General features: G+C 32.5%; 1 protein-coding gene across 2 annotated transcripts in view; it reads right to left on the reverse strand.

Moving 5' to 3' along the window:
• Window positions 1-25,424, reverse strand: part of LOC145257268 (phospholipid-transporting ATPase ABCA1-like) — a 379,489-nt gene that overhangs the window by 208,558 nt on the left and 145,507 nt on the right. For both annotated transcript variants that reach the window (XM_080115647.1, XM_080115648.1), the window contains exons 6-7: window positions 11,646-11,785; window positions 6,686-6,964 (exon numbers count right to left, since the gene is read on the reverse strand). In XM_080115647.1, coding sequence (XP_079971773.1) covers window positions 6,686-6,964; window positions 11,646-11,785 — 419 coding nt within the window. The remainder of the gene's footprint in view (window positions 1-6,685; window positions 6,965-11,645; window positions 11,786-25,424) is intronic.

A 25,424-nucleotide genomic window follows, 5' to 3' on the forward strand; every position in this document is an offset into this window, starting at 1 on the left:
CCGGCCACGCTTCACTGTGGCTCATGCATGCATACATACACATGCACGCATGCACACATGCAAGCAAACAAACACCACTGTAATAACTTGTTAATATGATTCTAAAAAATAGCTCGCTACATGCACGCACACAAACAAACCATTGTAATAATTTGTTAATACAATTCTAAAAAATATCTTGCTAACACAATTGAATAAGCATAACATTTAGTAATAACATCTAAGAAGTATTAAATGAAAAATGTTAATCTATCGTACGCACACACACAAACAAATACGACTGTAAGAACTTGTAAATACCATTCTAAAAAATAGCACGGTAATCTAAGTGCATAAAAAAGTGTTTATTAATGACATGTACGATTTATTGTATGAAAAATAAGAATTTTAGACTTTAAAACATGTCTGTTAGTGACACCATATTTTAATGTTAGTCAGTGTTTGTTTATTTAGTAGATTTGAATTCCGGAATTTGAGAATTTTCAACAATCAGCCAATCAGAATGGATGGATTTTTACAAGGAAGCCATTATTATTTATGAATTGGAAAAGGGAAAGCTTGTGTTATGTCTATGTGCTTATGAAACAGTTATGATGGGTGTAACCACATTATGCATTTCCTCCTGGTGTCGACTGGTAGCGGTAGGAGGTCTAAATATTTAGAGGGAAAAATAGGAACTCCTTTCTCTAAAGATATTGCAATTGTGATGGTATTGCTCCTCGGATGCAATATAGCATTTTATTATAACGACTAAATGTGTCTGAAATCGTGTTCTAAAGTTAAATAAGATAGTGGCTAATAGCCTAGACATATTGGATTTGTAGGTGACATTTGTTGTTGCAAACCTACAATACTTTGGTCCACAGAGGAATTTCTGAAATCATTTTATTATATAGGAGATTTTTTTTTTTTTAATTTTTTTTTACAAGGGTGTCATTAAGAGGGACACATCATAGAAAAACATAACAATTGCAGAGCACTGACAAACTAAATACTATTATTTGTATCATATAATATATTATGATAAGATCAGGGAGAGAATTTTTAGGGCAAGACATTCAAATATTTCCGGTTTACAATTATATATCTTTATATATTATAAAAGTAGCCTTGTCTGCCTGTGAAACGGTCTCTACTCTGTTAACTTTTAGTCTATAGACTTGAAATTAATATATATGGTTATTTGGACAGGTCAAGCACAATTTAGCGAAAAAAATAGCTGCTAAGGAGAAAAAAAAATGAAGAATTCGAACTTGGCAAGTATAGTTCAACATAATGTATATACTCTATGTATGTGTTTAACTGTGTTAATTTGTCAAGTTTTCAGACGGTATCGAATATTATTAAAAAGTTAAATGTTTGGATTTGAATTTTATCTGATGGCATCCGAATTTTTATAACTTTTGAAACCATTACTATATATATTGAGTACAATATAATAATCAATACAGAGTTGGTTCTATAATAATAAATATGTAATCTGCATAAATTAAAATATCCTATTTAAGCATATTTTGTGACCTGACAACACTTAGGTGGCTTCTTAGTTGGGTTTGAATATCATGACAGAGAGGAATTGTTATCCCTACATTAATGATTGCGTAAGCATGAAACACTAATGTCTGTAGGTACAAATGAATAATTATTATGAGAGAGAGAGAGAGAGAGAGAGAGAGAGAGAGAGAGAGAGAGAGAGAGATGTTGAGTAAAATGGATATCCTATCTGAAATTAGCAACCCAAATTAGGTTAGAACAACTATTTTTATGTTTGCCTAATGTTTTGTAAACTAGTGTTATGAATCAAAGTTTCCAAACACACATTTTATAACAAAACATTTATTGTATTATTTAGATTATTCAAACTAATATTCTTATTTTAACAACGTCTTCTGCATCTTTTCAAACTTTGAATTTTTATGTTGAATTCGGTAACCTTATCGAATTTCAAACAAGAAATCTGTTGCAATATTTTTCCTATTATGACTAGGGTATGATTCCCCAAGATTGGAAGGTTCTATTTATAGACATTGCCGAAAGGACTTAATCAATCAAATGAAGCCATGCTCTGCTCCCAACCAATCAGAAACTAGAATCACTCAATAAAACATGCTGGATATTTTATAATTCCTGCACATGATTTTTTTGTGTCAAACACAAGGAATTTTCTCTCTATCTGCAGACTTTTACAATCAGACACATCAAACTCTATTCTTTTATCTTCGTCTTGGCTTTTACAATTCAAAGCTTCTCTGATTGACGTTTGCCATTTTGTTTGGAACAAAATTGTTTTTGTCTTTTCTTCTGAATCAAAAAATAGTTTCCAATTCAAAAAAATCTTTATTCCATCCACAGAGGAAGATTGTTTTCATTCTATCTGCCGTGATTCCTGCTAGATTAGATAAATATGTTGGCTGTTTTAACAAAAGAGCTACAATAATATCATTTATGCTGAATATCTACAGAATGCCAACATCATTATATTACATACGAAAAAGTCTGCTGTGGAATTTCCACAGGTACTGTTAGTTAATATTATATTGCGTCATATTGAAAATTGAACTCTCCAGTTTGTTCAAAGTTGGTAGAATCAATCCAAAAGTATAGAAAGTGGATAAAAGAATCCGGCACTCATTCTTACAAATCTGTTTTAAGTTGATTTTTATTCGATATTTACTACTTTGTATAAAAAAGCACTTGCAGTATTAAAGTATTTAAAACTTATATATAAATAATGCATCAAATGGATAAAAAGGAAACTGTAAACTATCACACACAGATTCATTCATCTACATCCACATTACACACACACACACACACTTGTATATTTATGCCAGCAATGTTTTTTCCGAATGGATTAACCTACAATAGTGAAACGCATTTATTGACTGATTGAAAGCTTCATATTTCTTAATACTACTTATCTGATTACCTTTAAGCCATAATCATTTATTAGTTTCTGCATTAGTCAACTTTCTAGTTAAATCTTTAGATGAGACTTGTATTTTCTTTGCAGGATCAAACTGGCAGTCGTCGTGATGTAGACTTCATCCATATTGCTTGTGTGAATTATGCTAGTGATAATGTTAGCATTTGATATATAGAATAATTTGTATTAAATTTTTTTAGGTGTATTAATATCTTATTGGGGGGTCTTAGTATTAAATTAAATATTTTTTAAATCATACAAATAAATTTGCAAAATAATTCAAGGTTATTTGACTAATAATTAGTTTTTAACTAACTCCGTCAGAAGAAGAAATACTTGTTTTGAAAAATATTTTGGTGCAGATTGCTAATTTTCATTCTTTGAGCTACTATTTTCATATTCACGTTTTGGCCGATATAACTTTTAGATGTATCTCTCCACACTTAAGAATCCTTATGTTGAACTTGGAAACTTATACAGAATTTCGAAATGAACACCTTATTTAATACATATTAAAAGATCATTAGCGCATGGGACAGTGGCTGTCGCTGCTATTCGAATAATTTTAATAATTATAATTATTATCATAATAACAATTTCATATTAAACAGATAAATTTAATGCAAGTAAATAAAGACGCCATGAACAAAAGTAATATTTGAATGTTAATCTTATTCTGAATGATTTTTTATTGTCATCGATATGAGAAATAAAGGTATAATTAATTAACCTTAGTAGTTACTTACACAAAATAACCATGTTACAATGGCACATTGAAAGTATTAAAAATGTCATTAAAACTTGAAAATATCAACCTTAATTTATAAACAAATGGATTAACTCACAAAACGTTAACAGCAGAAATTAATAATACAATCCTTACGTTGAAACATCAAGTGTCCTTAGTCCTAATACTGTCATATTCATACCAGTCATTCGGTGGATGATAATGAATTTCTAGAAGGAGTCTTAAGAGGCTACTTGAATGTTCCAGCAGGTTTCCATTGCCCTCAGCTAAGGCAATACGCTGTCCATTATAACGTTATCTGGCAATGTCTAAATCTTTTTGAAGAAAAAGATAACTAAACATTTGTCCTTTTGTGTATTGTGCTTCAAAATAGCAGAAATCATTTCTAAAATAAAGAAAAATATCTAAAAAGCTAATAAAATCAAATTTATTTTAGTAAATTTTCTCTAAATATCTTTCAACATTTGTCAACAGAATTCAAATGCAAGTACAATTAAACATTAGAAGGAATTAACTGAATACATTATTTTGATGAATGTTAGTTTATAGAAAACAAATTTACTCAAGTTAAACTTTCTCATATTAACTACCATCTATGCCTACCCAGCATATTCCGGCATTTATTTTTAGAATTTTAATTTAAACCTTATATAAAAAAATAATGTGTAAGTCATGAAGAGATGGAGATAAGGCTCAAAATGTCATTTTACTTCAGTATTACATTATAATTTTTTTTTTGAAATCGCCCTCACACATACCTCGGACAAGAAAACAAATCGATTAGTATCCCTCCTCGATTCCACATCACTTCATCATGAAATTAAATTCAACAGAATGCATTTCACTTAATTCATAAACAAATCAGAATTTTATTCTTTTGTTAGGTAAATTAAAACAAAGTTCTCCCTTCCCATACATTGCAGCTAAGTAAAAAAAAACTCAGTGAGAACGCTCTTCTCTAATTCTTAACAAATGTTTTTTTATATCATGGATAAAGGTTTAGCATTGTGGATGTTGCGATACTTGGTTTCTTCAATTTTCCTAGCCAGCATCAAGTCAAAGGTTCATCTATCTCCTATATATATAAAAGTGAAAATGTGTGTATATATGTATGTATGTATGTATGTATGTATGTATGTGAGTGTGTTCGTATGTCTGCTAAAAACTTTCGACAGACAGAACAAAAATTCACAAATTTGGCCTCATATGAAATTAAATTCAACAGAATGCATTTCACTTCGTCCGACAAATATCGAAAAATTAGCCAAAAACGTTAATTTTTTCACCCTGAAATCAGCACTTTTCTACGGGGGGGTCAGCAAAAAACGTCCTCTCATGACGATGTCGCTTCTACGCATGCGTCATACGACGTCATAACCTGATTTGGTTTAAAGATTTAAAAATATGACCTAATTTCGTGTACGTCGTCTTAGGTCAGTTGGTTAGAGCGCTGGTCATTATCTAAAGGTTTTGGGTTTGAATCGTGGTGTGAGATGTCTTTTTTTTTCGATTTTTAAAATTTTAATATTTAAGCAGGGTTATTTAAGCCATTTTTTACTTAACGTTCGTTTTTCCGTTTTTTTTACTTCGCTTATTCTTAAGTTTTCATTAACCCCCCCCCCACTCCCGACCAACCACACACACCCAAAAACACCCGGCCAACGCCAGGTACCCACTGATTTTTTAAATGTTAATATTGAAACAGGCTTATTTAAGCTATTTTTCACGTGTTTTTTGGGGGGCTTTTATTTTTCAGATTTTTTAAAGAAGTTTTAACGTTCGTTTTTCTGTTTTCTTTTTTGTTTTTGTTTTTCCGATTTTTTACATTTAACATCGTTCGTTTGCCTTATGTGAATTTTTTTTTCGATTTTTTTAAGTTTTAACTTTTTTTATATAATATTTAATTTTTATTTAATATTTAAAATATTTACTTCGCTTATTCTTATGTTTTGATTACCCCCCCCCTCCACCCCACCGCTTTATTTTTCAGATTTTTTAAAGAAGTTTTAACGTTCGTTTTTCTGTTTTCTTTTTTTGTTTTTTTTAGTTTAGTTTTTTTACTTCGCTTATTCTTATGTTTTGATTAACCCCCCACCCCCACCCCGCCCGAGCATACACACCTCCAAACACTCGTGCAACGCCGGGTACCCCCCACCCCGCTAGTATATATATAAAAAGAAAATATATGGAGATCAAAATTAAAGTTACATTAGAACTATTATATGTCAATAAGAATAAAGTGATTATAATAGGGGAAAAGGAAATGAGAGAGGAAATCACCCTCATCTTTATTAACATGATAATTTAATAAAATTCTAATGTAACTTTAATTTTTATCTACTTCTATTTTCTTATAAATTGCTCTTCATAATCGGGTAGAGCTTCATTTATCCAGCAGGTTAGCCCTTTCTCTCTGCAAAAATCTATTTTTTTCATGTTATCTTTACCTCTCCTCTCTCTCTCTCTCTCATATATATATATATATATATATATATATATATATATATATATATATATATATATATATATATATACATCAGACTATGGAAACCCACAAATTGACAGAGTTATTGTGTAGGGAAATGTATACAGACAGAGACACACACAGATACTTTCACTTTTATACATATACTAGCATTTCAGCCCGGCGTTGCCCGGATGTTTGAAAAAAAAAAGCGATCAGTTTGTTCTTTGACCTTGAAAAATGGGGTGCACCATTTCTAGGTGAGGGACCACTATCATACCAGGATTGGTCATGATAAGTCAAATTGTGTGGGCTGTAGAGGAGTATATATATATATATATATAGACATGATCCCAAATAGTAGTCCTTTATAGTCCAAGTGACAATATGCCTTGTTCGGAGTAAAAAGGAGTAAAAATGAAAGTAAAACAAGTGATGTTACACATAGTTGAGAAACGTTACAGACGTTTGTATAGACGACCCCAGTAAAGTTTAAGGTCAATACCTTACAGATTTTATAAAACTAAAATATTTAAAATATACCTACCTCTCTTAAAAATTTGTACAAATTGAAGTTGTTGACAAAATCATTAAACAGCTGGCGTGATTCGCGTTTTGTTAAATTATAACATATTTCTTGTTGGACAGCCAAAGCAGATGCCGGATCAGAGAAAATCAGAAATCTTGTGATGAGGCTTTCATTGCACAACATTTGATAGGCCCATATAATGTTCTCTGGCTGATGAACTTGCATAGATCGATACTCAGAGAAATTCTGCAGGTCGTTAATCCACTGTAATGTTCCAAAATCATCCCTTGCAGAAACCTAAATGGAAAAAAAGAATATATGTGTGGTGATAATAATAATAATAATAATAATAATAATATCTAAGGAAATTTGTAATGTTCCAAAATCATCTCTTGCAAAAAAAGAACATAGGTGGTGGTGGTGGTGATGATGATGATGATGATGATGATGATGATGATGATGATAATAATAATAATAATAATAATAATAATATCTAAGGATATTACCACTCAGACTCCAAAGAAAACGCCTGTTTTTACCAGTGGGAAATCATTGGTAATAACTTATGAAAATTTCAAGAGAGTCAAAAATAACAAAAATAGCAAAAGTTTGAAGTTGAACTAAATGATCCAATCTTAAATCCAATGTTATGTGCTATCAAAAAAAAAAACTCATCAGTTTAATCAAGATATTAAAAAATGAAAATACCGGAGAAAAAAAAGTTATATTATACCTATCCGTTTTGGAGTAAAGTTCTCCGAACAAAATTTCACTTAAATTGATCGAGTAAGTTTATTTTTTACAGCAGAAAAACACGTTTTTATGACAGCACGATGTTTGGATTTTTAGAACACGCCATCAGATATTGTGAATATAGCAATGAAGATGAGAATAGCAGTCTACATAACCCAAATAAAACAAAATTTTGATTATTAAGTTGAATTATAAATATGGCTATTTATGCCTCGGCATATTTTTCAAATAAGTAACATTATTTTTTCTTTCAGAATTTTTTAGATAAGGATTTTCTACTTGTATTATTCGGACTATTCAGGGTACTATTCTAATAACGTTTCAACAAATGTAACTTCCAACATATTTTAGTTGCATATTTTCGAATTTAGACATGTGGTGTGATAGACAATGGACTGGATTAAGACTCAATTCTAAATGACAGTCTTTTTGGTGGTTGAATGTTCAATTCTCACTGCAGGCAATACTAAGAATAAAATAAAAACACATTTATAACTTCTATCCGATTAGGGCTAATAGATCAAGAACAATCTAACCCCATACATAAAAGGGTATGATTCGAAATTTTATAAGCGTTTCTGAGACCAATAAAGTATTCTTTCAAAAAGATGAACCTGAAGACGGTTAGAGAGTACATCGGCCGAAACGTTGTGAGAATATCATCCAAGATGAGAATAGTAGTTCAAATAATACAGATAATACAGTATCATTTTTTAAACTGAAGAGTTAAGGAGTGAATATATCTTCCTGACAGTTATGTTGTATAATTAGGTTCAAGTTTTAATTTCAGCTTTATTATGCGAGGCATAATACATACAACTGAAGAATATAAACAAATATTTTAACAGCTAACAAAAAGAAACGAATACTTCAACAAGAGAATAAAAATGAAAATCTGAAATGCTGAAAGTGAAAGCAAAGCCAACATTGACATAAAGCGAAAAAGAGACATTTAAAAACATTGAGAAATGCTTGAAAGTCTTAAGAGATTGCCAATAAAGTTTTTATGAGTGAAGCCGCTTAAGTTATAGAATGACACGCTCATAATGTAAGGGGCTAAAGGCATAATCAAAAGCTTAGTCACTTAGACACGGAAGAAGTCTCAGTTTATTGAATAATTGGAAATCAATTAAAACAGGAGCTTATCCTGAAAGCTGAATAAAATTGAAAGCATTTCTTTTCTTGTTTCTTTATTTGCTTTCGTGAAAACAAGGCGAGAAATTTAGTGATCAATTGTGCGGGAATAAATGCCAATCTTAAAAGTAAAACATGTTAGAAGATATATAAAGTTTGTAGGATAAAAAAGGAAAGAAAGTGCAAGAAATTTCAGTTCTCTATTCAAACTAAATAAACTTCAGTATGCATTCATAGATTTGAAATCACACAATACGTTATTTGGTACTTATAATGAATGCGCATCCATAGAATTTCAGTGCTTCAGTCCCGAGTATTCATGTAAAAGCTAAAGAGAAAAAAAAAACTGTTTTTTTTTGTTTTGTTTTTTTTGTTTTTTTGCAAAGTATTTATTTAATCAAAACTAGTGCGTTCGTTTTTTTTTTGTTTTGTTTTTTTTCTTGTTTGCCCAGAAGAGAGAAATATTTTCAAGTGTTTAATTTTAAGCATTTCAATTGAGAGCATTTCCCTCTTCCGGGCAACCAATAAAATTATTTACATTTACAAACGCTTTCAATTCAGTAAGTAAATCAACTTTATTTGTTAAAGCAAAAATATGTTAAGAAAATTTTTCAACTTTATTTACTTTGAGGGAATGAGAGAGGACTATTTTTTTTAACCTAATATGGTTTGGCATTTGTATGCTTCACTGCCACTTTACATTCTTTTCACTGCTTTCAAATTTTGTATCGTTTAACTCCGGAACATGTAATTTCACTTTGTCTTCAGACTCGAAAACACTTGGGACTGACTTCAAAAAACCACTATCAATACTGGGGCGTAACTTCGTCAGTACTGAAATCCTCTGGGTGCCTATTTATTGCTTAATCCTCTCTGTGTTTATTCATTATCTAATCAAATTTTATTATTCTCTTTTGATTTAGAATAACAAGTATTTGTAAGAACTTATTGTAAATCTAAGAGAACAGAACATTTTATTCTAAAGTAAAATATTGACAAATAGGATGTACACAGATCCTAAGTCAAAAGTTTAAGAACAAAATACTATCAGAGATCCATATCACAATTCCAATTTCAAGAATACAAACAGTATAGATCCGAAAAAAAAAGCACATAATTAAGCATCACACACCTACTACCTGAATTCGTCAAGAAGCTGTTTTAAGAAAAAGAAAACTGTCCGTCATCACAATTCCATGTTTTCTTATCATCAAAGGAAGGTTGTTGTTGTTGTTGTTGTTGTTAGGAATACATCATTTTTTTACACTTTTCCTTTTTGTCAGATGGTATACTGCACATAATTTTTTCTAATTAAAACATTATTACCACCTTCACCAAAGATGCAATACATACAGCACATAATACCTTATTTCCATTTAGAAAGTTTATAATAATTAAAAATAAATAAAAAACATAAATATCCCTTAATTATGGACACATGGCACAATGGATAAAAGTGTTAACTAGTAATCAGTTCTGAGTGACAGTCTTCTAGTAGCTGAAAAGTTTAATCCTCACGAAAAATAAAATAAAAATGACTTAAAACTTCTAACTGATCATGCCTGGTGGAACAAGAATAATCAGTCCCGTGGATTAAGCAGTATTCATTCCATAAAGATTTCTGAGTTTGATAAAATGCATTCGAAGATGGTAAACGGTTACAACAGTTGAAAAAGTTATGAGTATAAGAACCAGGATGAGAATAGTAATCAAAATAATCGAAATGATACACATCTCACTTTTTAAAATTATAGATTAACTTTTGTGTTTGGCTGTTATTAGATTTACAGTTGAATGAGAGCAATACTTATATTTATACTTATAAAACTATGTGGATCTTGCTTGTTATCTTATGCTCGGGCACTGAATGATACCATCTATTAAATCAGAGGAAGAGAGGAAAAGGTAGAGATACTTTATGGTGTTTTTTTGCATCAAGATAACCTGTTACCCAAAGGGTCGTGAATCGTCTACTCGAAGGTTTGCTTAGTAGGATATAAATGATAATTATAAAGTATCTGTTAATATACTCAATTATTTGTCCCCCTCATTAACATATTTACTGAAGCACAATATAATATTTATTGCAAACAATTCATTTATATTATCAATTGAACACAGGTTTCTAACATATCAATAGCTGGGGAATTGCAGGTTCATATCTTTATAAATGAATGTGATATTTATAGAGGTTGCAAAAATATCCATTTTATAACTTAAAATATTGCAGCATTAAGAATTTTTTTTTAATTCAATTTATAACATTATATAATCAATTCTTAATGCTGCAATATTTTAAGTTATAAATTTATTATATATTTTTTACTAGAATATCTTGTCCATTTTTTTTTCTAGTTTTAACAACTAGTCCTTTACTTTTCCATGCTTAAGCTTAACTAAATTACTTTTGATGCTCGCATTTTTCTATTGCAATTATATACATATATATATATATATATATATATATATATATATATATATATATATATACACACAACACAATCACGTTGACATACCGGTTCCCTTTGGATCAGTAAAGGTAAGCAATGTTGAACCTGGTCAGTACAAAATAGACGACCATTTGGGACTTCCAGGTGCTGTATGTGCCCTCAACTTATCTCAGCATTGTTTCCAGTCGTCCTGGATTCTCTTTGGCTCTGGACTTAAACAGTGCCAATTCAGTAGAGGTGTGGTTGGAAATTACATGTACAGCTGCCCCTACAAGGAGTATCCTTTGTCTTTCGAGACTGAATGAAGGCATCGATCGATATATATATATATATATATATATATATATATATTATTATTATTATTAAACAGCAAATATTAATGAAGCATATATATATACATATATATATATAGATAGATAGATAGATAGAATGCAACCCGTATAACAATGAATAAGAGTAACATGTATATACCATATTGAAGCGATCTCTTAATGAAACATTCTGTAATTGTTGATTAAAAAAAAAAGTAAATTAATGTAAGAAAGTTTCATACATCTTGAAATTTTTTATCATATCATGAACTATGTATGAGATAAAGAAAAAATAATGCATGTAAATATCAATATAATAAAGCTACTTACCAATTTTACAAATTCTATCATATTGAATGAAGCGTTCTGAAGTTGTTCAATAGCAAATGAACTGATACTGACATTTTGACGAATAACTTCCTGTTGAATTTTCCCAGGATCAAGTAGAAAGTTGCTTATCCTAAGATCACCTGTATAAAAAGTATATATTTAATTCACAATAATATATATATATATATAATATAATATATATATATATATATATATATATATATATATATATGCACTTTAAATTCAATTCAATTTATTTGGAAAAAATAAAACCAGCATGCTTCAATTAAAGGGAAAGGGTGGTAGAAATTTACACAAAGGAGGATACAGTAGTCCAAATTCATCTTGCACTGTTGTGTTACTGTCATATTTATTACATCTCTTGTTTGTTTATTCCAATGTCCACGGTTCAGCATAGACCTCTTTCTGGTGCAGGAGTTAATGTTCGGTCATGTTTGGTCAAAATGAGATCACCGAGTTATTGTATAGGGTGTCCAAAAAGTCAGTTAAGGGTTCTAAGCTTAAATGGATTCTTTATTTTTGATGATATCTTTCTGTAATTTTAGCACAATCTGACTAAGACATCGGAAAATAAAAACAATGCAAAATTTAAACAATCCTTATTTATGAAAAATAATGTCTTAAATGCTGCCCATTTTCAGTTTCGTATATTTGTGCTGTTTCCAAAACATTGTTCATGACAGATTGCAGAATCTCTGGATTGCAATTTAACTCCCTTATTTCGTTTCTGATGTTTTCCTTCAATTCTTGCAGGGTTTGGGGTTTATTAACAAGAAAAAGTCGAGGCTAGTCAAGCTTGCGGATCATGGTGGCGATTTGACATTGCAATAGTGAGAGATAATAATGTTGCAAAGCATTGCCTGAGAAGATCCATGGTATTTCTTGCCGTATGTGCCGTTGCTCCATCTTGTTGGAACCATAATCCAGGCCTATTTTGAGTTTGTGGGTGCAGGATGTCTGTAATCATAGTCAGATATTTTTCTCCAGTAACAGTGACAGCATTTTTGTCTTGATCTTCAAAACAATAAGGTCAAATAATCTTCTCCATACAGTGCACTTTATGGGATGCAACTGCTTTTGATGAATTACCCTTGGGTTTTCAGAGCCCCAAAATTTGTAATTTTGTTTGTCAAATGAAAATGGGCTTCATCTGACATAATGAACTTTTGCAGAAAATTGGGGTCATTTCAGACAAGTTCTTGCATTTGAACTGCATATTGAACCCTTGTTTGAAAATCTTCATGCTTCAAGTGTTGAATAAGCTGCACTTTATAAGAAAAGAGTTTTAAACTGTGCAGAATATTGTGTAGTTAGCTTTGACGTATCCCAAGTTGTGTTGAACATCGTCGAATCGATATTTCAGGATGCTGCTCCACGCTCTCTTGCATTCTTTTCCTATTTTCATTTGTGATGACGTTCTGGGGTGTGCCAGCTCGTAGAAGATCAAGTACAGCTCCTTGATCTTCAAATCGCCGCATAATGTTTCGAATTGTGTTGTAACTTGGGCTATCTCTTACATGAAATTACTGTCAATAAGCTTTTTTGAGTCAAAACAATTGACCCCTGATTTTGGTAAAACAATTTCACAGCTTGCCTACATTGTTCAATACTATACTTATTCATAATTAATTTCCAAAATATTATCTGTAAAATATTTGAAATAGAGAAAAAATAATCATTAATGGTAAAATGACAAAGATTTTTAACCCTTCAGTGACTTTTTGGACAGCCTCTATATATCTATTGTATAAAACGAACTTTTTGTGTGTGTGTGTGTGTGTGTGTGTGTGTGTGTGTGTGTGTGTGTGTGTGTGTGTGTGTGTGTGTGTGTGTGTGTGTGTGAATATTTTCTCTATGGACTAAAAAATGGCTAGGCCGATTTTTATGAAATTTCATGAAGGTACTTTATGTGCCTGGCAGTGTTCTTAGATAGGTTTTGTATCGGAATATCTTCGATAGATATTGATAATCAAAATAATCCGATGAAAGAAGGAAAGGCAAAGATGAGTATTATTTATTAATTTATTTTATTGCGGACTATTATCCTCATCTTTCTTAGTTGTTGTTTCACAACGTTTCGGCCAACTATTCATCTGGCCTTCGTCAGGTGATAACCACAACAGGATAGGAACTCTGAATCTCCTAACTGCATTCTCAGCAATTACTGCTATCCATAGTTGTTGTCGTCTCACCACGTGAGAAGATGGAAGATCAGATAATGAATAAACGTGGATTTATAAGACCAAAAATTTACAACCTTGATCGCCCTTCGAGACCCATGGTGCAGTGGATAGAGACGTTGAATCTCTATGGTTCCAGGTGAGAATTGTCTGAAGATAGCGGTTTCAATCCTACTCAAAGCCGCCCAAAGCGTGGTGAGGCGACAATAACTATGGATGGCATGGATGGCTGAGAATGCAGTTAGGAGATTCGGAGTTCTTATCCTGTCGCGATTACCACCTGACGAAGGCCAGAGGAATAGTTGGCCGAAATGTCATGAAACAACAACTAAGAAAGATGAGGATAATAGACCGCAATAAATAAATTAATTCATAGATTTTAATTACAATAAAAATACGGGAATCTGAAACATTTTTTGCATCATCATTCCATCCTGGGCAATGTCGGGTCTTGCTCCTAGTTGTATATATAAGGCACTTTGTGTGTGTGTGTGTGTGTGTGTGTGTGTGTGTGTGTGTGTGTGTGAATTCGTTCCCTATGGACTTTGAAATGGCTGGGCCGATTTTTATGAATTTTCACATAAATATACTTTATGTGTCTAGGAGTGTTCTTAGATAGGTTTTGTGTCGGTTTACCCCTGATAAGTATCAAAAATCGTTAATTGATAATCGAAAAATCGGATTAAAGAAGGAGCAATCTAATTTTGAACAAAGTTAACACCTTATAAAGTGCATTTGAAAAGTTTTATAACCGCACAACTAGAAGGGTCCGACATATAAAATTAGCAGTAGGTTCTTTGATAAGATAGAGGCGCGTCCAAAATGAATGTTTCTGTTTAGAACTCAATTGAATCATGATACTTGATCTTTGCATTTTAAACTTTAATTCAAACCATTATACATAAAAATAATTTTATAAAATCAACAGGTAAGTTCTCTACAGTGCAATGTAGACTACAATGTATTATAGACTAAGTCATTGGAGGAAGGCATGTGAACTTTCCTCCTGGTGTACCGCAGTAGATCCCCAACTAGAGCAGGCAATCAATCGATTTAATTGAAAAATGGGCAATTTCATCAATTTTGATAACAATAAAAGTATGTGGAACATTCGTTGATCCTCATTCAATCCCGGGCAACGTCGGGTCTTCTTACTATATATATATATATATATATATATATATATATATATATATATATCAACTGGTCTCTTTCCTGGGGCTAATAGTTGATATTTATATGAGATACAAAACTATTGAAATATTCCATTAAAGTTCTTCTTTACCTCTGAAACATCGAGTTAGTAAAAAAGTGAAGACATTTACTTTCCTCTCCTCAATTTACAACTTTATAATGGTATAATCTATTTTACTTTTGATGTCTTGGTCTTACCAGATTCCAGAACAAGAAATAGTTTTATATATGTTTGTGTGATAGAATTAAATAATCAGAAAAGTTTCATCCATTAAACTTTGCTATTTTGATATTCAGTATTGCGTATTTGATATAGATATAGTTTAAATTCTCATTTTTAGCTCTGACATTTTATCCCACTTGTTAATACATTATTCTGAGTTATTTTTGACAAATTTTTCTACTTCCAAACTGATTATACAATTTAAGACAAGGTAAGAGCAGTGAATGACTGCAGCAAAGTTGTTCATATTCGACAGTCTTGTTATACTGAATCTCTGGACTTTTTTTTAGTTTACCAATCCTACTCACAGGCAGATCCTTATTTTTACACACAGCAGAACTGGAATAGAATCTCTATTTTTGTTTTGGCACAAAAAATATCTCCAATCATTTACCGAAATATGTTTTAAAAGTGGTAAGGCAATTAGATTTATACTATTCAGACAAAAAGAGCAGAACAAAGCTGAATATGACGTTTCAAAATACTTTACTGACTCTAAACCTGAGATGCACAGTTTTAACGGTTTTACAGTCGGAGGAAATGCTGAGATATTGTCTAATGACTAGTTTATTGCTACAACAGTAAATAGACATGAATAGTGATGGTCAACGATTTACAGGTAAAGTATAACTACATTGCAACACCATTTCTCATAAAATCATGGAACTTAATCAACATTTTATATCAGACAGGTGACTATTTAAGAATATCAAATGCTGTATGTGGGAAGACTGTGAAATCTCCCTGCAAAAATATATAGCCTTAAGGATGTTTTTAATATGTACTTCAATATTATCCACATGTGTTCTGAGGCAAAAGAACAGCGTTCTCAATCATGTGGTGAAAACTCCAAAGAGTGCATGTATTCGTTTAATTTCTGACTGGGTTATTGCATTAATTTCATGAATACACTTAGAAAAAGGTATGATCTATATCTCTTATCCCAACTATGCGTGCAATGGTATATTTTAAAACCTTAGTAAGGTAACATAGTCTGGAAGAATAACTCTGGATAAAACCTGCAACCAAGTAAAATATATTCATGTAGAGCACCTATACACTCATAACTGTCACGGTGGAGAGAATGGGCCCTATTTTGCACAATACATATATCTACTTAAAACAAACTAATCTGTAGCAGTTGCCCCATGATTTCTATAATCATTCGATTATCGAGAAACTACCATGTATATATATATATATATATATATATATATATATATATATATATATATATATGAAAGAAGTCATGCTTACACTTTCTGCTTCCTTCATTAACGGCCAACATTTGGAGCTGTACTAAGGAACAGGATATGTTTGAAATGTCTATATTTTATACTAGTTGACATTTTTTTGTTTTGGATATAAATCTATTTGTCATATATCACTATTTAAGTATGACACTGAAATTGTCAAAGTTTCAGAGAGACCATATTATAGGTCAATCTGAAGATGGACTTAATCAGCATCGAATCATTACAAATCTTAAGATTACACTTTTCATTGGTAATCAAACAGAATCCTGAACAGAAGCGTGTGCTCTATCCCAACTATCATCAATGGACCTGAGTTAATCTCGTCAGCATCAGACAAAGCCAAACTCTTTGCCAATAACTTTGCAGCCAATTCTACCCTTTGCGACCAATATTTCCTCCTGTATCAGAAAACACACTATGTGATATACAAATATCTGTATGTGATGTTGCCAAGCTAATCAAAAACCTTGATTCCAGTAAAGCAACCGGGCCTGACGGTATTCCAATTATAGTACTCAAAAAACTTCAACCAGAACTAGCACCCATACTTACAAAACTGTTTAAACGTTGTCTTAAGGAGAATTGCTTCCCATCACCCTGGAAAATCTCATCAGTAAGCCCTGTATTTAAGAATTCAGGTGATCGTTCATCCCCCTCTCAGTACAGGCCAATAAGTCTCCTGTGCGTCATGAGTAAGTTGCTGGAATCTGTGTTAAATAGAGAAGTAATCAACCATCTCAGCAAAAATAACCTTCTTAGTGACACACAATATGGTTTCCGTTCTGCTAGATCTACAGCAGATGTGCTTACAGTTATGTCTCATAGGATTAGCGAATCTCTCGACAGAGGCAACCTTTCTAGGGCAATTGCTCTTGACATATCAAAGGCCTTTGATAGGGTATGGCATAAAGGTTTACTTCACAAGATCTCCAGCTATGGTATAGCTGGAAATGTCTTCTCAATTATTAAATCATTTCTCTCTGATAGGTTCATAAGAGTAGTAGTTGATGGGCAAAAATCAGAAGCTCACAGTATAAATGCTGGAGTCCCTCAGGGGTCCATCCTGGGCCCAACTCTGTTCCTGATCTACATTAATGATCTTCCAAATCACATCCTTACATCATTCGTAGACATTTTTGCTGACGACACTACCATCTATGGTAGCACATCTAAGACAGTAAACGACAAAGTTCTCTCCAATTCTCTCTCCTCTGATCTTGATCACGTTGTACAATGGGGAAAGGAGTGGCTGGTTACTTTTAATGCATCTAAAACCAAGCTTCTATCTTTACATCATCAACGTTCTGATCCCCATCTGGCATCAATTAAAATGAATGGCTCTCGTCTTGGGGAGGCCTCAAGTTTTGACAAGCTTCTGGGATTGACCATTACTCCTGATCTTAAATGGAATACGTACATCAAATCTGTTGCCAAGGCCGCTGGAAAAATGGTGGGATCCTTCTATCGATCCAATAGATATCTCACTGCTGATGCAATTCTCTATCTATATAAGAGCCAGATACGTCCAAGGATGGAATAATGTTGCCACATATGGGCAGGAGCTGCTAGAAAAGACTTGTCATGCCTTGATAGGGTTCAAAATAGACTTCGTGGCCTGGTGGGAGATGTCCTTTTCTCTTCGCTGCAACCTCTATCTCACAGAAGAGATGTTACGAGTTTGTCTCTACTTTATCGTTATTTTCATGGAAAGTGTTTGACTGAGCTTCAATCTATGGTTCCCCCTCGCCAAACTTTCACAAGAAACACTAGACTAGCTGAAAACATTATCAATAATTTTCCACACTCTTTATCTGTGCCTAAACCTAAACATAGATTCCATGATCAAAGCTCCTTTCTTAGAACTGCACGCCTGTGGAATTGTCTTCCGTTTTCCTGCTTTCCAGCTGTCTATAATATGGTTGTCTTCAAGTCCAACGTGAACAAGTTTCTGATGAGCCGTTCCACTTAAGTTAACAAATTTACCGAACTTCCATTACTATCGATTACTATATTGTCCTTTTGACTACTCTACACTCTTTAACCCTTATCCTTGAGTGGCCTATCGGCCTTGATAAGTGGTGACGCCTATGTAAAAAAAAAATAATAAATAATCAGTGAGGAAAAATAATCAATATTACGTTGCCTAGGTTCGTCATACTCATCTAAACCACAGTTCTTGTTTCTATAATATGAAAGGCAAACGTCTGTATGTACGTATGTCTTGGTAAAACTTGAAAAATAAACTTTTTTTTAATTGACATAACCCTGGAAAAATAATATCTAAAATGTAGATTCATTTTTTGGAGGTCAAATAGCCATTTATATTATTTAATGCTATCAAGCAGTAAACATGATTTTCATGTATCATGTAAAGGGAAGTAACTGATTTTTTTTCACAGAGTTATTTCCCTTATGTCATCTAAAGTTATGTATGTGTATGTCTAAAGAGAGGAATGAACTGGGTGAAAAAGAAAGAGAAAACGAGGAGAGAGAACAGAAGAAGAAGAAAGCGAGAAGACAGAAGTTCTGCTACACTTTTGCCCGAGTAATATAAGGTGACTCTGCTACTTAATGATAATAAACGTGTATACTGACTTTTTCATATCTGTGTATATAAATGAACATAAACGTTTTGCACCAATTTACTCATACAAATATGTTTTTTTCATAAGAAATAAAATGTTTTTGTACAAACACTAAATTTACTCATTTTAAAATTAGTATTCTGATTAGTAAATTCATTATCAATTCAAGGAAATTACTGAATAACTGTTAAATGTTTCTCTTAACACAATGCTCAATAAATCTCGGGCTTTACTAAAAATTCGACTTTATTCCATTTGTAACATTTCTCTAATAAAAACTCAATAACTTTTTTGCTTAACATTTTGTCTTTAGTCTCAAAATATGTTTCGGCTTTTGATATCACGTCTTCACTGGAGCAAAATCCTTGAGACATTCTTTTGAGATCTACAAACAACCAGTAGTCATTGGGGGTGGGGGCAGATCTGTTGAATAGGGTGGGTGCAGTGGCGATTTGATGTGTAATTTATGTCGTTTTGTCATTATTGGAATTGACTTGCGATATTGAATATTGTCGTGAAGGATCACTCTTTTTTGCTTCATTTGTGACCGTTTGTTGGCAATTTGTTTCCTTCAAATGCATCAATAATGTTATATAATATTCACTATTCATAGGTTTTCTTTTCTCAATGTAATTGGTGAACAAAATACCTAGTGCATCCTAAAATACGGAGGTCAATATCTTGTCTGCAGATATTTGCATCTTTAGATGAATTTTACTTGCTGGTGTCCAGTCAGCTGACTGTCAATTTGAGTTATATCATTTTTATTTTCATAAAATGTTACAAAAAAAAAAAAAAATAGAAAAATAAAAAATAAGGCACAAGGCCACTCAAAAATAGAGAAGGGGGTCTATGGTAATCCTCATCATTGTACCTTTTGTTGGTCTATGCTAGTCCTAGCAACGGTTATCATTCACCACACAGTACCACAAGCACACCGGTGGTTGTCCTACTTAAAATTCCCTGAATCAACTCGTTTTTTTTTTTAATAAAATGTATATATATATACTATGAGTAAAAATAAAATTTTATAATTAGTCGATAATTTTTGTTTGGAGGTTTCCTATCAAGGATGGAGGGGACCATTCACTCCACTAGCTAAGAACCTAATCTAGGAACTTTTAGGGGTCTGGAGTCCAACAGGATCGGCAATCATGCACGCTATGCTCAGGCAGGGAACACGAACTTGGCACCTCACACGATATATATATATATATATATATATATATATATATATGCTCAGGCGGGGAACACAAACTCCAACTTGCCACAGACTCGCTATCTTAATTGATTTTTGGTCACAGGCCGTGCGACGTAATCTTTTCCTATCACATCTGATCTTTACCTTGGGTCTTGAAAAAGGGGATCAGATCCTGATCAGCAAAAGACTCAACCCCATGCTTCTTGTGCAGTCTCAAAGTCCATATCACCATTCTGGCTACAGCCAGGATCACGAGAAACACCATGCATCTCTCCCTGTCCCACAGCAGCTCAGCGCTGTGGATGACATAGGATACGTCCAGCAGGCAAGGTTGCTCGAGATTGATACGAGCTGTCACCTTGTTGACATATGCCCAGTACCGTCTGAGTCCACTGCATTCAAAGAATGTGTATTCTGTCATTTCCTTGGCTGGGGTCATACAACAGGGACAGTCGAGCGAACTCATTAATCCGGCATTGTGAAGTATGGCACTGAGGGGAAATGCATTTTGGGCCAATCATCATGTCAAGGAAAACTCAGAGTTGTTGAGATGACTCAAACCTGGCGCCCAGCTCCACCGGGAGCAGATCTCCACCTTCAACAACCTCAAAGGCTTGACGAGTGAATTGTCTCCCCCACCTCACTAGTTCTTTATAATGTTCCTTTCTAGTAAACTGTGAAAGGTTGCTGGATCCTGGGGGGTTTCTTAGTTTCTTAGTTTCAGTGACACCTCAAGTTAGGCAGTTGCAAGCCTCCCTCATATGGACATTGAATACAGACCTGTCTGTGAACACAATGTTTCCCTTTGTCCTAAAGAAGCAGGATTATAGATAGTTCTTGGCAGAGGAAGTACAGCCAGGAGGTAAAGGATGAGCAGAAAGACGTAGGTGTTGCACACCTCCACTCTACCCTTCAAGGATAATTTCCTTTTAACCCATGAGTCAACCGCATCTTCGACCTTTAACTTTATCTCTGATTAATTCTTTTCAAGCTGGAGACCTGGTCCGAACCACACATTAAAGATCCAAACTGGGCTGTCCGTCCAGCTGAAGGGAGCAGGAAGAGTGTTGGTGCTCCTCCAGACCCCCAACCGCAGACTAGTCAACTTGCTACAGTTGATTTTGGCCTCTTTGATCTTTTCATACTGTGTGAGTGCCTCTGTCACTACCTTGATGTCTCAGAAGCACGACACAAAGACTGTGATGTCATTGGTGAACACAGTGACCCTGGCTCTCGATCCTCCAGATAGAGTTATCCATGCAGGACTGGACTTGCCTCCTCATGCTTTGCTCACAAGGATGTAAAGCAGGGGAGATAGCGGACAACCCTAACAATTTGATCGTGAGTGAAAAGATAGATCACTGTTTCATTCATTGTTATATATTGAGGCAAAAACTTTTTGTCGTGTTGAAATAGTTGTGAGCAAATGCTCTGAATCGTCAACACATTGTTATATTTGATGAACTGTAAGCAAATAAGACACCTACATTGAACACAACATTCGCAATGACAAATGTTCATGCAAAATGTGAATACACTGTCTTCTGGTATTTTCAATTCCTCTGCTATATCAAGTAATTTTTATTTATGATCAGTTAAAACAAGTTTGTGGATTTATGTTTTTCAAGACAATTGCCGAATTTGAGCGACCTGAATGTTCAACATTCAGCATCATTTGTGTCTGTACGACTGCATTTAAAGTTACAATACCATTTCTTAAGTCTTGTTTTAGATAGAACAGAGTCCGAATTACTTTACTTGACCAATTTTTTTTTCATCAGAAAGCTATGCTTTATCAACACATGAAATTCAGATTTCCTATTGTCTTGAAATTTTGCAACAGTAAATTCACTTAAATAAGTGTAATTTGTAAATTAATAATCCGAATGAGCTCAAATTATGACAGGTTATTTGAATGCAAGTTCTTTATTAGCAATGCTGTGTATATTTTGAAGAATTTGGAGTACATCTTCCAAACTATTTTTTTTAACTAAAAAAAAAAAAAAAAAAAAAAAAAATTTCATCGAAAAATTGTAATTTTAAAGTCCACATTCAATATGAACCTCCTTTAGGGTGGAGTGGAAGCATGGAAAGTTTTTAAAGATTCATAGATCTATAACAACTTAATAAGATGAAAAGATGTCAAATTTTAATGTTATTAGTTTATGTTTTTGTTCATTAAATGAATAGATTTTAGTAAAAATCTTAAATGTTTTGGTTAGTTGTTATAGAACATAATATTTATAATCCTTTTGAAAAGTCTTATGAGTTATTTCAGATCTTTTATTTCAATCTTAGATTAGCTTTTAGATATAAAATGAAAATCATTTAAATTTATTCAATACTAGCAATCGGTGCCCGGCGTTGCCCAGGTGTTTTGAAGTATATGCTGAGGAAAAAAAAACGGTCAATTTTTTTAAACTTTGACCCCTTTTATGACCTATTAACATTTATTGTTTAGGGATCAAGTAAAGTTAATACGTTAGATCCATGTCCAAGGAATCTATATATAAAATATCACGTGTTCAGACCTTAAATTGTAGGAGGAGTTTGGTAGAGTTCTCAAAGGTCTAATTGTTGAATACTGACCACTTAATCGCCAAATTTCTGTCGAAAACCTATCACATCGATGTTCCCAAATCTCAGTACCCTGTATATCAAATTTCGAATCTGTAGGCTTAAAATTGAGAGTTTTAGCGTAGGGAAATGAACACAGACGCACAAGCACACACAGACACTATCACTTATACATATATATAAACATAAACATCATATATATAAGGATAATAGTACGCCATATATATAACAAAAGACCATTATTTACTGAAGTGAAAGGAAAACCCGGGGGAACTTTACCCAAAAATAAATCTATATTTTTTTGTGTGTATTGATAGTCTGGTACTTATACAGTTTAGTGACGACATTAAAAAATGGAAATATTGAAAAAAAAATTTTATTGTACGTAACTGTTATAGACTGAAGTTCTCCGGAAAAAAAATTTCACTTCATTTGATCAAGTAGTTTTTTTTTTACATCGAAAAACAATGATTTATCACGGCAACGTCAACGTGGCCATTTTGGAAATGTTATTGCAGGCCCAGGAATTCCCCAAGGGCAGGTAACTGCCGTACATAGGAGAATACCTCCATTTTAGGCCAATCTAGCCCTTTATTCCCCACCAGAATGAGATTTTTAATTTTTTTTGCGAAGACAGATGCCATTTTTGGTGTGTTTTTTTTTTTTTTTAATTTGTAACAGAAGTAAATAAAAGAAGTTTCGAAGTTATGCATGCGTGTCCAACTGAGCATGTTTTGAAAATAATCTCGTATAAAAATTCTTCAATTCTTTGCATTCTTCAATTTCTTTGCATATTCAATAGTATTCTTATTTTAAAAAAAAAAAAAACGCAAAAAAATTGCAGATTTAAAAAAAAAAAAAAAGAAAACGTAAAAAAATTGCAGATATGTTGTGCGCACTGCGCATCTCAATATGGCGAGAAAAAAAGGCTAGATTGCGAAATTTGGCCTAAAATGGAGGTATTCTGCTAGGTACATTTCCAAAATGGCCACGTTGACGTCGTCGTGATAAATAATTGTTTTTCGCTGTAAGAACAAAACTACTTGATCAAATGAAGTGAAAATTTTTTTCGGAGAACTTCAGTCTATAACAGTTACGTACAATAAAATTTTTTTTCAATATTTCCATTTTTTAATGTCGTCACTAAACTGTATAAGTATGGATAGTCTTATCAACACCCCTTTTTTCTATTTATTTGAAAAGAAAATACAACTTTATACAAATTCCCTATTAGTTTTTTTTTTCGGTTCTAACGATGATCATCTTTATTTAACTATTACGTGTAATTATATTCATACAGATATTCTATATGATTTATATTTGCGTAATATTTGTGTAGAAATGAAGAAAATCAAATTTACTGTGTATTTATCGTGTTGCCATAACAACGTGACGTAGCCAAGGACGGTAGTGGACGTGAGTGTGTGTGCGTGTGTGCGTGTGTGCGCGCGTTTTCGTGCTGTATTGTTTCGTATCTTATCAACTTCTTCGAATGTATGTGTACAGTAATACAAACCCGTTTTTCGAGCTGAATAAATGTGTTACATTGAATAAAAACACGAAAAATATATCCAGTTTGGTAGAAAAGTAACTTATCGTGCCTTTAATAACATTTATTTGTTATATATTTGTTTTTTGACAACTTTTTCGAATCTATGTGTACAGTAATACAAACCCGAAATGAAAAGACCACGAGCGAACGTGCGTTTTACATAAAAATAAGTATTTTTAAATTTTATCTTTCTAGCTTTAAAAAAAAGTTTAAAAATTTTATCAGCCGGCATAATTTATTTTTAAATATTGAAAAATTTCAGGAAAATTAATTTTTGCTAGATTTTCAAAACATTGTTTTCGTGTTGTGTACGTGTTTGCGGCTACACCAGAATGGCGGCCGTGATGTCGTAGGTTGGATTGTAAGATTGTGTAGGTTTCGTATTTTTTTAATTTGTAAATAACAATTTATAAAAAAAATTAAACCCTTCCAAGATGGACAATAAATAAAGCCATAATATTTTATGGTAAAGTTAAGAGCCTACGAACCATAGTTTTTTAGGAGATGTGATTATTGGATTAACCAATCAGAAATCGTCTGTGGCACACACATCTCTGTTTTTATAGAGATATAGATAAAATATTATCATAAACTGTTTTTAATCACTGATTAAGCATCTTAAAAAGATAATGAAAAGTTAAATCAATATTTAAAAAAAAAAAAGTCTGTCACATGAATAACTCTTCATACAAAGATTGGCCAAATCGATATAACATGTTAGTCCATAAAATTAATAGATTAAAAATCGAATAAAACAATTAAATAGTAAAATCAATTTAAAAACATGGCAAGTACAGCCTTATAAAAAATGTAATTAAATCTTAAATGCTTTAAAATTAATAAATGTCAGCAATTAGCAGATGACTTAAAGTCAATCACCAATTAATCGATTTTTTTTAGACAAGAGATTTATATGAATATATACTAATCATCATTTCTGCGATTATTTTAGAAAATTCTTACAAAGATTAAAAATAAATCAGATGAATC

This window comes from Euprymna scolopes, chromosome 3 (assembly GCF_053919585.1).
Source record: "Euprymna scolopes isolate OS-2025 chromosome 3, ASM5391958v1, whole genome shotgun sequence".
NCBI lineage: Eukaryota > Metazoa > Mollusca > Cephalopoda > Sepiida > Sepiolidae > Euprymna > Euprymna scolopes.